The sequence below is a fragment of the Penicillium argentinense genome (assembly GCF_028826775.1).
Source record: "Penicillium argentinense strain IBT 30761 chromosome Unknown utg000001l_segment0_segment0, whole genome shotgun sequence".
NCBI classification, from domain to species: domain Eukaryota; kingdom Fungi; phylum Ascomycota; class Eurotiomycetes; order Eurotiales; family Aspergillaceae; genus Penicillium; species Penicillium argentinense.
The window spans coordinates 2,049,541-2,063,055 of NW_026622660.1; the positions used below are offsets into that span (position 1 = coordinate 2,049,541).

Sequence of the window (13,515 nt, forward strand, 5' to 3'; positions counted from 1 at the left end):
TCTCACAATACGAAATTCTGATAATCCGGGAATTTCAAATACTCCTTGAGCTATGTTCTGATATGTTGCATCTAGTGTCCACCGGTCGTCGGAAGACCCAGGAATACCTTGAACGAATCGTAACTAAATCGGATGGTCAGCATACGTAGCTCCATTGACACCCTAAGTGCAATTTTAACTCACATCAGCCATTGGAATCCTGTCAATGTACCGAGCATGACGATACGGACAGGCAGTCCATTCCACAGACCCGAAAATCCGATGTTGCCGTAAATGCGGGATACGGCAGTCATGGCACCCTCGCCAGCTGCGGATTGTCAGCTTGTGTTCATTGCGATCACGAAGTTTGAAGACAAAAAGACAGACTTACCTTTCCGATCCGCGTTCAACTTGCTGACCATAACATCGGCCGGGTGGCTGACTACTGCGCAGAAGATACCGGCGATATATCCACCCAGGAAACTCACTCCCGTCTGCGTCAACTGGCCATAGCTCTCCTTGGGCTTGCCCATGGTCTTATAGATGAGCTTGACCGTCTCTTCAAAGGTCGCGAACTTGGTCATGGTGTAAGGGATCTGGCGCGCCCACAGAGGGTACAAACCCTTGTAGAGACCGCCCAATCCCTCCTTGGCAACGACGCGACTCCAGCCCTCACGAAGGTTGTTGGCGTATGGTGGCAGAGTTGTTTGCATGCGGACCTTGATTGCTTCCATCGGACAGAGGGCCATATCCGCGAAGAATTCCGCCGAGGCACTGGCACCTAGGAATACCAGGGTGCGATTGGTCTGCGGGAACATTTGCTCGCCATATAGGTATTTGAAGTATTCATAGAGACCGTATTTGCCTGCGCCTTGGAAGGAGTAACCTATGAAGGTCGGCGCCCATCCAAAGAAGACGCCGCGCAGCCCTTCCTTGGCGAAGATTGAGCGCCATGCGGAAATGTTCGAGGAGTAAATCTTGGGGTCGACCTGTCGGCGGCATTTGACCAGGTCCAGCGGTGTCACGGCCGTGTGAGTTGGGCCTTTATGACGTCGATAATGTCAATTGTCGGCAATGGAATCTCGAGAGCATAGTCATTCACTTACCACAAGCTGCGGCCGACGAAGAAGTGTGAGAATCATGTGTGCTTTGTCCGATAAGCGCGGGGCTTGCAGGACTTACCGACGATGCCGCCCATTCCGCAGCTATAGAAGTACTTGGCAGAGTTGGGCTCGATCTTCCCAAAGGGAAGCTTGCGTTCTTGTGTGGCCATGATTGTAAGAGTAAGTGTACAGTGAGAAAGAAGAGCAAGAGGAGTAGGATTTAAGAAAAAGGACTACTGGAGCTCCGAAATCAGAAAACAGGGCCATGGCGTCAGTACGGCGCATGCACAAGGGCATCCGCCCAGCCCTCCGTTCATAGCGACGGGAACGGCTCTATCGGCACGCTCCAGTGCAATTGTATGTACTCGAGCCCACGAGACACTCGTCGGCCTAGAATACATTAGATTCAGTCATTGTAGCATTATTCGAAACTAATTCTAATGAGCCTTTGGATCTCAAAGTTCCCCTGGGTTCTGGGTTTTCATGATTTCCTGGATGAACAGGGGATTTGCAGGCACCACAGTAGTGACGTCATGAGGTTGCGCCCGCGGTGCCCGAACAACCCAGAGGAAATATTGCATCAAATCAAATCAAAGCACAGAGTTGATAAGCACGTGGAACAATACCCGTTATCTCTAGGGCACTGATCTACTAGTACATAGTGATCGAGAACATTGTCAAATATATGCATTTATGTACAGTCCGTCACTCCATTTTCCAGCCCCTCCAATTCCAATGACGCCGCGCCCATACTGTATACCCCTATCCAACCCTCCAGTCTTCTATATATACTATCTACAGACCTTCGCTATACCATGGTATTCACTCTGGGCCGATCACCGGTGCCCGCGCAGAGCTAGGGTCGCCACGGATCCGTTCAGCCTCGCGCGCTAAGATCAGAGCAAGCCTGATCCCAAGCTTGGACCCCACTCGAGAGAGCACGGCACGGATCTGTATAACTTGCGCAGGTGTGGGCATGCCACAAGAGAGGATGTACCACAGCGGCCAGAGCAGTCCATAGCCCTGGGCCGCCCGGATAGTTCGGCCGCTCTCATTCGGTCGAGTCGGCCGGCCGAGGCTGTCAACATCGCCGAGGGAAAACGGGATGCTGCGGCAGACATCTGTGGTCATTTCCTGGATGATGGCCCGTAGACTGCCCTCGTTTAGTGCACACTGGGTTGACGGAGAGCCGCCGAGCTTGGCCTTTTTCTTGACGATGGCGAGAAGGGTGCGGTTTAGGTTGAGAAGCAATTGCTGAAGCATTACTCGCACTGCTCGGTAATAGTTCCAAATCACGGCGTTAGAGATGCGGTTGTAGGTGATGAGTGGTTCGCCTTGACTTGAATAGACAACTAGAGGCAGCCAACGCTCGGGAAGATGCAGTGTCCACTGGGCCAGCTCGAAGTCGCATTCACGGCCGGCGGAAATCCATGATTCCACAATCGATTGATCAGGTGGTTTGGGAGATGATTGCATGGCGAGAAAGAGGTTGCTGAGCTTGGAAGCGGCAAGCATAAGCCGTTCAATAGGATCGTTATTATCCAACTGGGACAGGACCCAATCGATGTCAAATCGTGGTTTATCACCCAGTGCGAGTATTTCAACGAACTAGAAGAGTTAGCCCATGTCCGAATTCCAACTACCCGAGGAGTCAACCTACAGTATGTGTAAAGGCGAAGTTGAACATGTCACGACCCATCTGGTGATCACGCTGGCCCGCTCCTCGCATTTGCATCAGAAATTCAAACCCCGCCGTGTGGGAGCTGTACAACCCATTGCGTTCACCAGTGATATCTTCCAACAGCGAGAGGAGAACAACAGAAGCAAAGGTTTCATCTTTAATGGCCGTTTCTGGTTCGGCCAATGCATCTCGTAGGCTTCGTAATGCTTTCCCATAGCCCTGACGTGCTTTCATCATGAGTGGCGGTGCATTGGATACGTTGGCGAGGGTCATTAGGGAAGTTGCATCTACTGCCTGGCGAAGACATATGGACGACAACCCTCGGTCGCCCGTCTCGCCACAGCGTGCATACAACGGTGGCAGATACTCGAGATGACTCATGCCATCTTCGACATCCCCAGTAATCGTATACTGGTCGAAAAAGTAGCAAAGTGCACGCTGCTCCCAAGTAGCATCGGGCATTGGCAGCATGGTCAGTGGAGTTCCCCGCGTGGGGTTTCCACGCTGGATATCTATGGCCCCAGAGAAGTCTGTTGACGTAGGTTTTGCGCTCTGGCTGTTGAATGAAGAGCTGGTCTCTTTCTTAGCCAGCCTCTGGATCTTTCTGGTTTCGTTGCGAAAGACCGCATCAGGTCGGTATCCCGGACATGGGCGGCCATAGACACAGCAATTCCGACATTCAGGCCGACCTTCATCGCACCTAGATAGAGGTCAGTGGGACTGCAATCGGGGCCAATTTCTGACAAAGGGAGAGGGAGATAAATACTTGATCTTCCTTTTTCGACAAAGGTAGCATCCCGTGCTTGGCTTCCCCCATACACCATTGTTCACACTCCAAATCCCACCGAACTGAGATTCCAAGATCGCGCAAGTACACGACGATGAGTAAACCAAGCTCCGCTCTAGATCTGGCAAGGCAGGATCCACCGACCACGGGGAGGGAGGCCTATCGTTGACGGTGCGCAATTCGACTCGGCTACCGGATCCGAGCGGAGCGCATGCACATCGTACTAGCACCGTAGACAAATCAGGCTCGAGCGTATATAAGTGGAAAGCCAGCACCGAACATCCGCTAGCCCCGACTGAACAGAGAGTAAGATATGCTGTCGGTCCTCGATGGAAGCGTGGGCCGTTAAGGAGATTAGTCAGCTCTACACTGCCCCTCGGCGCGAAGATGGGAATCGAGATGTTTACATGTGGATCGGTGCTGCTGTGACTAAAAATTGGACAGTTGACAGGTCTATGACAGACTAACCCAGATTGTTCGCGTTACTCAAAAGTCCCATCACAATACAGGTTGCTGCTTCTTCGACCATGCACTAGGCAATATTATGCGCCCTAACGCCTTCCCAAGATGCAGGCAGCCGTTTGCTATCTTGGATTGGCCTAATTGTTTCAAGTATCGTTATTGCCGTCAAAATTGTCCCAATCATAGTATGTAGGTATTTCTGCTCAGCTAGGGATGTTTTCTAAGGGAAAGAGTTCACACGCTCACAAAGTCAAAGCATAGACCATTCTTCTACTATAGACGTCATTACATTGCACGAAGACTAAGTCAAATAGCGCGGGGATTTGAAGAAATAAAACTCTGTATACTAACCTATTTATCATGATCAAACCTTCTTATTTTATGTTCATCCATCGTCACATGGCAAACCCCAGTACCAGATCATCAAACTGGTTCTTATCTATAAACTACAACGAAATGAGTATCAAAATGTACAAATCCAATTTCAGCTAAATCTGATAATCCATGGTTGCATGTTTGAATGCATCACAACATGGTATAATGATATATTGCTACCCCGGCCGTCATGAAGTCAAGGCTCTTTCCACATCGATTTTGACTATAAGGGCTGGGTTCACCAACCATATTTTGACCCAGCCTCCTTCTTGTTTCTTCTGCCCGCCGCAAAGCTCTCCTCCAAAGCGTCTTTCTGCGAAGCCGCCGCATTGACAAGCTGTTGCAAAGAATGCTTGCCAGGGGCAATGGCACGGACAGGGTTGTGCTGGGTAGCAGCAAGTTCCGTCTCGGCCGCAGCCTGGTTATGCGCGTACTCTTGGTCTGTGTTGAAAGTGAGAACTTTCGAGTCGGCAGAGGGAGCGTTTCGACCAAAGAGTTGGCGTCGTTGGGATTTGGATAGGTTAAGGTCGTCGGCAATATTATTGAGAGATGATGTAACAGGGTTTACTGGCGCATAGTTTGGCACGGTGGGTGTGAAGTCCGGCGCTGGCACCGGACCAACTGAGGGTATTTCGGCTTCGTTGTTATAGACCAGGGGTTCATAGGCTCCCGTTGATGTTGAATTATTGTCTGTTGATTCGGTATCTTCCCTTGACAAGGAAAAGAGGCTGACTTTGGGTTTAAGTGGGGGTGGTGCAGTTTCAACGGGACCCTTTGAAATTGGTTCTTGTGGTTTTTCAACGGGCTTCGCCGCGGCCGGAGCTGGCCCTGAAGATGAGGATTGGGCGGTGGTCTTTTTCTTCTTCTGAGGACGTCCAACCGACAGCGGTCTGAACATCATCGGATTCCCATGCAATTTGACCTCTCCGATGGGTGTCTGCGTGGCCGGTGCACTGTTGGATTTGGAGGTCGATTGTGCTGGATTGCTAGGCGTATCCTGCTCTCCACTAGCATCGTTCTCAGTCTTGTATTTCGTTTCCGCATCTGCCTCCCGATCAAACCCACGCTCTGCACCTGTCTTCAGATCGAAGATCTTCCGCGTCGACGCCACCGATGACTTTTTGTCCGCTGCGCGTTTGGGCTTAGGTAGGAAGCCGCTGAAGCCTCCACCGGAGCCTCCGCCTAGCCGAGCTTTTTTGCGAGCGGGTCCATTGTCAGCATCCTGGTCTTTCGGATTCTCGGACTTGAGCTGCGGGAGGGCGACTTGAATCTTGCGCGGGTTGCTGCGGTTGACCGTGAAGCCGGAGTCGGGCTTCTTTGTCTGAGTGGATGGAGCGGGCGCGGTGTCAGGCTCTGCATCCGAGCCCTCAGAGTCGGAGTAGGCTACCAGCGCCATGAGAAGGGTTGATGTGGTGTATGCGTTGATGAGGACAGGAAATCAAATTGTGTGGATCCCGGGGGGGGGGGCTTTAGGTTGGCCTCCTTGGGTCTCCAATTTAATGGTATCGCGATCGCGATAACGTTTGATGCCTGATTGCCTGACTGAGGATCGTGGCCTGAGACCCTGGCAGCCTTAGAGACAAGGCGCCAACAGGCGAGACACCGTGACATAATCGCATCACCAGTGAAACTGCCACACTGAATTTCTCACATCGAACTCGAGGAGCTCATTGCGGCAGCCAACCTCGGGTCCGATGAAGCTTCGCAGTCCAGCTTACCTTCCGATCGACCGCATGCGACGAGCTCGTCGGGGCGGCATGTCGAATTGATCGCTCGCACAGACCAAAGCCGAATCGTAACGTCATTGGCGTCATCCGGTTTCTCCGTGGTTGTTTCGGTCGCATGGGCCGAGTCTAGTAGGGGTGATGATGTGCCAGTGGCAGGCAGGATTGACAGCAGGATCATCGTAGCTCGTGTGTTTGAACCGGGGACAGCCTTGATACTCTGTAGTGGCTGCCCACTCCCTCAATAGACTTGTAGGTATTGTAGGTAAGACCTGTAGGTTGATTTTAGGTGAGGAGCACCCGCTCTTTGACCCGAACAAGGCGCCTCATCTTGAGACGGCGCTGGACTAGGCCCTCCGGACACCTCTCCCCCGCCGCGCGATTGCTGCTCCGATTCCACCACCACTCGCTCCCAGATAAAGAACTTGACCTCGATATAGCACCGGTGGAGCCGGAGCTCGTCGGTCCAACCCCAGCAGCCCAAGCAACCAGCAGAAGATCAATGCGTCATTCTGGCTGTTGCCCCTCCCCACCTCTCCGGACCTTTCCCTCTGCTTGGCCCTGGCCTTCCTTTGAGTGAGAGCGAAAAGAAACCACCTCCTCCATGCCGAGCTTAGGAGGCCTGTTGAAGAAGCGGCGTACGAAGGACCATCAAACCCTCTCGTCCGAGCTGCCAGGATCCGATCACTCGGCTGACGCCCACACCAACCACACCAGCGATCCGAACCAGGACGGTTCAGGCGCCTCCATGCAACCCGCCGCCTCGTCGCAAGCATCTCCGCACCACCAGGGCCAGTCCAATGCCGCCAGCATCGATAATATCATAAACAGCCCGGCCAATGCCCAAGGGGAGCACAAACCGAGCTCTCAGTCGGCCCAGAATGCCCCGCAGAATGCCCAGCAGAAAGAACGCACCACCAAGGGCAAATATTCCCAAGAGGACTTTCTGCTGCAGCGTACACTGGGTACCGGGAGCTTCGGCCGCGTTCACCTGGTCCAGTCGAAACACAATCACCGCTTCTATGCCATGAAGGTGTTGAAGAAGGCCCAGGTGGTCAAGATGAAGCAGATCGAGCACACCAACGACGAGCGTCGCATGCTCAACCGCGTCCGGCATCCATTCCTGGTGACCCTCTGGGGGACCTGGCAAGATTCACGCAACCTCTACATGGTTATGGACTTTGTGGAGGGTGGTGAGCTTTTCAGCCTGCTACGCAAATCGCAGGTGAGTCCTTCATTTTCCCTCCCGGCCCCCGCACTGAACCGTTCATCGCTAACCCCCTCTTCTTCCCTCCCCAGCGATTCCCCAACCCAGTCGCCAAATTCTACGCAGCAGAAGTCACACTAGCTTTGGAGTATCTGCATCAGCACCAGATCATTTATCGTGACTTGAAGCCAGAGAATCTTCTACTGGATCGTCATGGACATCTGAAGATAACCGACTTTGGCTTCGCCAAGGAAGTACCTGATATCACTTGGACGCTATGCGGTACTCCCGACTACCTTGCTCCCGAAGTGGTTTCCTCCAAGGGTTATAACAAGTCTGTAGATTGGTGAGTTTTAAAAATTTCCCCCGTACAATATACTTCGGTTCGTTTCTTTGTTGGGCTAACCCTCCTAGGTGGTCATTGGGAATCCTGATCTTTGAAATGCTGTGCGGGTTCACGCCATTCTGGGACAGCGGGTCTCCAGTCAAGATCTACGAGAATATCCTCAAGGGTAAGGTCAAGTACCCGCCGTACTTGCACGACGATGCCGTGGACCTGCTATCGCAGCTGATCACTGCCGATCTCACCAAGCGATTGGGCAATTTGCACGGTGGTCCCGACGACGTCAAGAACCATGCGTGGTTCGCCGAGGTCACTTGGGACCGACTGGCTCGCAAGGACATTGATGCGCCTTATATCCCACCAATCCGGGGCGGCCAGGGCGATGCAAGCCAATACGACAAATATCCCGAAGAGACAGAGCACTACGGCGCGGACGGCGAAGATGCGTAAGTTCTCTCGATGGTCTCACAAGTACGTGGACTCTGGCTAATTCTTTCGTTAGATACGGGCATTTGTTCCCCGACTTCTAAAGGTGCTTGTATGATTTATGACGAGATGAAAAGCCCGCAATCGCGATTGGCGTGGGGAGAAGGCGGGCTGGCTCTTGAAACCGGTAGGCAAACATGCCATTTGGAATACCGGGGGTGCTACTTTATATCGTAAACCTACGTCCTCACATTATAGCAACTTGAATCGAGTTTCTTTTATTCTGTTTTGATATTCACAGAGGGAAGATGTGCCGTAGACCTCTAAAAATCGTTTGACTCCTGGCCATCCCAAATCAAGAAACCACGCCCATAATGTACAACGGGCTCCAGGGCCGACACCGACTCTATTCGTACACAGACCCAACCATTCGTAGGACTTTACCATCCGACCATTATCGGGTACCTTCGGTTTCCTCCGCCGTATTATTCAATTGGATCCATCAATGCTCAGGATTTAAAGGGAAGCAGCACCGCCCATGCGCTTGCTCTCCTGGCCAACGCGGGCAATGTAGGTCTTGCTGGTGATGTTCCACATCTGGATGTACTTGTCCATACAGCTGGAGAGGCAGCCGCTCTCCTGGGAGGACATGGAGGAGCCGGGGGCGGGAACACAGGCGTCGAAGCAGTTCTCGTTGATTTTCTAATGGAGGATGTGGTTAGGTTGGAATGTTGCTCAACCCCTTAGGGAAACCGGGTTTCGGTGACGTACTTCGATCAAGAGACGGGCATTGGACATGGCGGACTCCTGCTGGAGTTGCTGGACAATGCTGGCCTTGACCTCCGCGGAGGACTTGGAAGAGCTGGAGCCGGAGCCGGAACCGCCGAAGAGTGACATTGTGGAAGTGTGAGGTGGAAGTGTGTTTGTGATGGTGAAGAAGTGCGATGGAACTTGAAGTAGGTCGCGCTCGCAGATTTGAGCTGCGGTGTGGCGCAGGTTCCGACACTAGCCACACCGCCGTGTGGACACCGTCGCATCGCGCTGGGAGCACTCGATAGTTCGATCACTCCAAGCTACTTACCACTTCGCCTTACCCAGTTTCGCGGCTTTCGCTCCCTCCGCCCTTCCTTAGCCGTCTCCTCTAGGCCTTGCCTCTTTGATTTCTACCTCGGGTTTTCGGGTCCTGGTGACACCGTAACCCTTCAAATCCCCCGCTCCCACCCCCGGTCTATCCTTGATTGTCCTGCCAATTAGGCTATAATTCTACTTCACCATGCGTTTCCCTGCCTTTTCCTCAATCCTCTGCCTTGCTGGCTTGGCTGCTGCTCCAGCTGCTGCCTACGATGGCGACGACCCCAATATTAAGAGCATCCCGGTAAGTGCTGTTTTGACACCCTTGCGGAGCCGAGGTACTAACCATGAGACACCGATAGCTTCGAACCCACAGTCTCTCTCCGGTATGATCCTCTGAACTATTCTGCAGCTTCTCCATATCACATCGACGCTCTGCAATGCGCCTCGCTATCCTCGAAGACTGCCTTTACTGACGGCGTGACAGCCATACCTAGATTCGGATTTCCAAAGCCGCTGGTTCGACTTCGGAGGAGACACCGTGATTCGGGCTGACAAGTGAGCTTTCAAGATTGCTTTTTGGCTTACTGCATATACTAATGCGTGCTTGTGCTAGGTACATTCGCCTTACGGCCGACAGACCCTCCCAGCAAGGATGGATCTTCTCTCGCGTGCCACTCACCGCTACCAATTGGCAGGTAAGAAGCAAATGGGGCACAGCATTCTGAATACCATATTCACTATACATACAGATTGAGCTCGAGTTCGAAATTCATGGCAATGGTAACTTGCACGGCGATGGCTTTGCCTTGTGGCTCACCAAGCAACGTGGAACTCAGGGTCCCGTCTTTGGATCTCAAGACAAGTTCGAGGGTCTGGGTATCTTCGTCGACACCTACAAGAACAACCGCCCCGGCGTCTCATTCCCCTACGTCATGGCCATGATGGGCGACGGCGAGACTGCCTACGACCAGGCGCACGACGGCAAGGCTAACGAGCTGGCTGGCTGCTCTGTAAGCTACTCATCCCCAAAAAACACGTCTGATAAGAACCTCAAAACTAATAAATTGATAGGCTCGTGGTCTTCGCAATGCCCCCGTTCCCACTAAACTTCGCCTGACATACTTCCAGGACAAGTCTCTCAGTCTGGACCTCCAGTACAAGACCGAGGATTCCTGGACCAACTGCTTCTACCTGACTCCCGAGCAAGCCAGCATCGCTATTCCCTCCGTTGCCTACCTCGGTCTGTCTGCCGAGACCGGTGAACTGAGCGACAACCACGATATCATCTCTCTCAAGGCCGAGAACCTGTACTCTGTCAACCGCAACTCCGGTGGCCGTAACTCCGATAGCGGCAAGGACCGTGGCCGTGGCCGTACTAGCAACAAGTCCTCTCAGGAGAAGAGCAGCAGCTGGTCCTGGTTCCTGTTCAAGGCGATCCTTTTCATTGGTGCTATCGTTGGTGGCTACTTTGGCTGGACAATCTACCGTACCAAGGCGCGGTCGTCGCGATTCTAAGCTGTCGCGCGCTGCCAGGTATTATCTTGAAATGGAATCTCAGTCCGTTAGTTTCAGGCAAAGGAGGTTATTGAGTTGTTTCCGGCTGCCAAATGTTGTCTTGCATAGCCTGTGAATTTGTGTTGCGTTACTCGTCTTGGAGACAGCCTTCTTTGGCCCTTCTTTTGAAATGAATCCCGTCATGATAAGAAACTTGAATTTAGTTGATTTAATCAAAAGTAAGACCATGTAAGTGGTAATGGGTATCTTAGAACGCAAACCAAACGCTGCAAATGCACGGTATCTGCGCCATGTCCGAGTCCACGAATTCGAATCAATGGACTTTATAGATAGACCGGGCTCCTCTCAGGACTTTCCTGCCCGCTCTCGTTCCTCACTCCACATCCTATCCACAATCTGGAATACCTCGGTCACACTGCGAATGACCTTCTCATCAATACCCAGGGCACCATACCGATGCTGTATCTTATCCGGGTGCCAGCGCACACGTTCCACCTTGAGCGTAGACAGAAGATCTCCAGACGGTGGGGCATGTTTCATAAAAGCTTCCACAGATTCTGGAGATACATCACGACGCTTGCCCGACTCAACAGGCCAAAAGAGCAAGTCTCGCAGCGGCTTCGAAGTCGGACCCGTGCCACCACTGGTACTCTCATCCGCGCGCGATTCAGAAGAACCTGTAGAAGTCGGGCCCTGATTCTTCTGAACAATCTTCGCAATCTCCTCCCAGCATTTCAGATACTCCTCCCAAACCCCAACCCACGCCTTCTTCTTCTTCCTCTCCGCACCACGCCTCAAGCTCTCCTCCATCGCCCTCTCAAATGCACCCCTCTCCCTCTCCCGACCTCGCGCCGCATTCTCCCGCATCTTCGCCTGCCTCCGCTCTTCACGTAGTTTTTCCTGTGCCTCCAACATGCCCTCCCGCGTGCGCTCCCACATCCGCGCCCGCACATAGGCCGCATACTCCTCCTCGTCCATGCGCTCCAGCTCGCCATCAGGCCCTTTGGGGACTTCCGGGACAGCGTAGTGATGGATTGGTTGGCCGTAAACGGATTCCCAGTAGGCGGCGCCTTCGTCATCGCCTAGCGCATCGAAGAGGGATTCACGGAAGGCTGCCTCGGCGTCAAGGGAGGAGTTGCGCGGATCGTGAGAGTTTGGGGATCGGGAGCGTGATCGACGTTTGCTTCTATGGCTGTGGTGGGAGGAACGGTGTCTGTGTCCTCGGTCGCCATGTCGGTCTCTGCTATGGTGTCTTCTTCGGTGTGAGGAAGAGGAGTGTTTTGAGTCGGAGTCTTTGAAGCGGAAGCGTTTGCTGCGAGTGGATTTGGTTTTGTCGTCTGCAGGCTCGGCCTTGTGACCGTCGCTTTCTTCTGGTGTGGATGTCATTTCAAACGTGAACTTGTTATTTCATGGCAACGGGAGTCTGAAGGAGCTGGAGGGGAGGTTGTGGAAGAGAGGTGTCGAGTATGCGAAACTTCCAATTGATGTGATTGCCGCGGAGCTACTTATCGGCCCTTATCGTTCTACAGTCACAAAGGCCCTTGGGGTATGGGATGCGCTCAACTCATCGAACAGGGCTCAATTTTTCATTTTTAGAAGAAGTTTACTTTGTCTTGATTAAGCAATAGAGCAGCAAGTATATTGAAGTAATAAAGATATGAATCTTCAATAGTGGTGCCATTTATGAGCATTGTATCCCTCCATTGTAGATAGTATGGGCAGGTACCTCGAGGTTGGCCGAGCAAGAGTGATTTTGAGTTTCAAAATTGACATGTCCATTTTTTGGCCTCATTCGATAGCGCCAAGCTCACAAATCACGGCTATTTAGTGGCCGCCAGGCGAAATCGTGTTGTTGTCTCTTTATGAGTCTTTAAAGTCTCTCATCTCTTACCAGACCCGCTCCACGACTGACGTCTAACAAGTGCAAATCTATGCTCAAACGACTATTTAGAGCCAAATATCTTCTTTACACCTCAATATCTTCGAATCTACTGTCCAGTGGCTCCTCTCCCACCCACTTGACCACCATATTTCCAAATAACACCGGGTTAAAGACATGCCACGCATGTAGAATGCCTCGATGCATCACCACCCTACTCCCACTCTCTTTCCCCCCAGCAACCGCCGAAAATAACCGCTTAGCACCCCGAATCATGTCACTCTGCAGCAGCGAGTCCTTCTGTGCTGCAATCACCAGCGTCCGCGCAGGAATCTCTCCAAGCCCTCGAGGATCGCAAAGCACCCGTCCAACCTCATAGATGAGCCCGAATGAGGATTCCCCAGTCTGCAGATGCCGGATCTCCGTTTGGAACTGGGTCACGAGCTGGATGGTGTGATGGAGGAAGAAGATCGGTATTATGATGAAAGGAAGCATCAGCTTCGGCGGTTGGAAGATGTTATACCCTGACAGAATTGCCGAAGAGATCTGTCCTGGCTTTGCGCGCTCCGCAACACATGCTCCGATATGTGCGCCTAGGCTTAGGCCCACGAGATGGACGATGCCATTGTGGGCGTGTATATCGATGATGCGGAGGATGTGTTCTGTCGCAGAGTCCAGAGTGAAATGTTTGATTGCGATGGATTGGCCGTGAGCAGGCAGGTCTGGTGCGAGGACGTGGTAGTTTTTGTCGGTGAGGTGGGGGATAACATCGTCCCACTCTTTGCTGCTGCCGCAGGCACCGTGTATGAGGATGATGGTCTCAGTGCCTTGTTCATTGTGGCATTGGAAGAACAGGGTGGGTGGTGATGGTTCGGGAGCCATTTGGGAAATGACTATTGCGCGTGGCCGGGTAGGAAGATGGCTGGCTACCTGTTTGCACTTACTGAGCCTACTGTATAA

At 52.6% G+C, this 13,515-nt stretch overlaps 7 protein-coding genes across 7 annotated transcripts; 1 reads left to right on the top strand and 6 right to left on the bottom strand.

Moving 5' to 3' along the window:
- Positions 1 to 71: 71 nt before the first annotated feature.
- On the bottom strand, positions 72 to 1,252 carry N7532_000700 (putative mitochondrial phosphate transporter Pic2; the record flags this gene model as incomplete). The annotated part of the gene is made up of 4 exons (XM_056613204.1): positions 72 to 123; positions 184 to 307; positions 371 to 1,021; positions 1,162 to 1,252. The coding sequence occupies 4 exons, from the start codon at positions 1,250 to 1,252 to the stop codon at positions 72 to 74; spliced, it is 918 nt and encodes a 305-aa protein (XP_056480428.1).
- A 652-nt stretch (positions 1,253 to 1,904) lies between these two features.
- Positions 1,905 to 3,458, bottom strand: N7532_000701 (putative C6 transcription factor; the record flags this gene model as incomplete). Its single annotated transcript, XM_056613205.1, has 3 exons — positions 1,905 to 2,690; positions 2,743 to 3,319; positions 3,388 to 3,458. The coding sequence occupies 3 exons, from the start codon at positions 3,456 to 3,458 to the stop codon at positions 1,905 to 1,907; spliced, it is 1,434 nt and encodes a 477-aa protein (XP_056480429.1).
- Positions 3,459 to 4,625: 1,167 nt separating this feature from the next.
- On the bottom strand, positions 4,626 to 5,783 carry N7532_000702 (PRCC domain-containing protein; the record flags this gene model as incomplete). The annotated part of the gene is made up of 1 exon (XM_056613206.1): positions 4,626 to 5,783. One exon carries the CDS (start codon positions 5,781 to 5,783, stop codon positions 4,626 to 4,628), a length of 1,158 nt encoding a protein of 385 aa, XP_056480430.1.
- A 2,820-nt stretch (positions 5,784 to 8,603) lies between these two features.
- On the bottom strand, positions 8,604 to 8,984 carry tim13 (protein translocase subunit TIM13; the record flags this gene model as incomplete). The annotated part of the gene is made up of 2 exons (XM_056613207.1): positions 8,604 to 8,789; positions 8,859 to 8,984. 2 exons carry the CDS (start codon positions 8,982 to 8,984, stop codon positions 8,604 to 8,606), a joined length of 312 nt encoding a protein of 103 aa, XP_056480431.1.
- Positions 8,985 to 9,360: 376 nt separating this feature from the next.
- Positions 9,361 to 10,676, top strand: N7532_000704 (legume-like lectin family protein; the record flags this gene model as incomplete). Its single annotated transcript, XM_056613208.1, has 6 exons — positions 9,361 to 9,462; positions 9,521 to 9,544; positions 9,646 to 9,716; positions 9,775 to 9,856; positions 9,911 to 10,171; positions 10,233 to 10,676. The coding sequence occupies 6 exons, from the start codon at positions 9,361 to 9,363 to the stop codon at positions 10,674 to 10,676; spliced, it is 984 nt and encodes a 327-aa protein (XP_056480432.1).
- Positions 10,677 to 11,021: 345 nt separating this feature from the next.
- On the bottom strand, positions 11,022 to 12,062 carry N7532_000705 (uncharacterized protein; the record flags this gene model as incomplete). The annotated part of the gene is made up of 1 exon (XM_056613209.1): positions 11,022 to 12,062. One exon carries the CDS (start codon positions 12,060 to 12,062, stop codon positions 11,022 to 11,024), a length of 1,041 nt encoding a protein of 346 aa, XP_056480433.1.
- Positions 12,063 to 12,642: 580 nt separating this feature from the next.
- N7532_000706 (alpha/beta fold hydrolase) lies at positions 12,643 to 13,437 on the bottom strand (the record flags this gene model as incomplete). Its single annotated transcript, XM_056613210.1, has 1 exon — positions 12,643 to 13,437. One exon carries the CDS (start codon positions 13,435 to 13,437, stop codon positions 12,643 to 12,645), a length of 795 nt encoding a protein of 264 aa, XP_056480434.1.
- Positions 13,438 to 13,515: the final 78 nt, after the last annotated feature.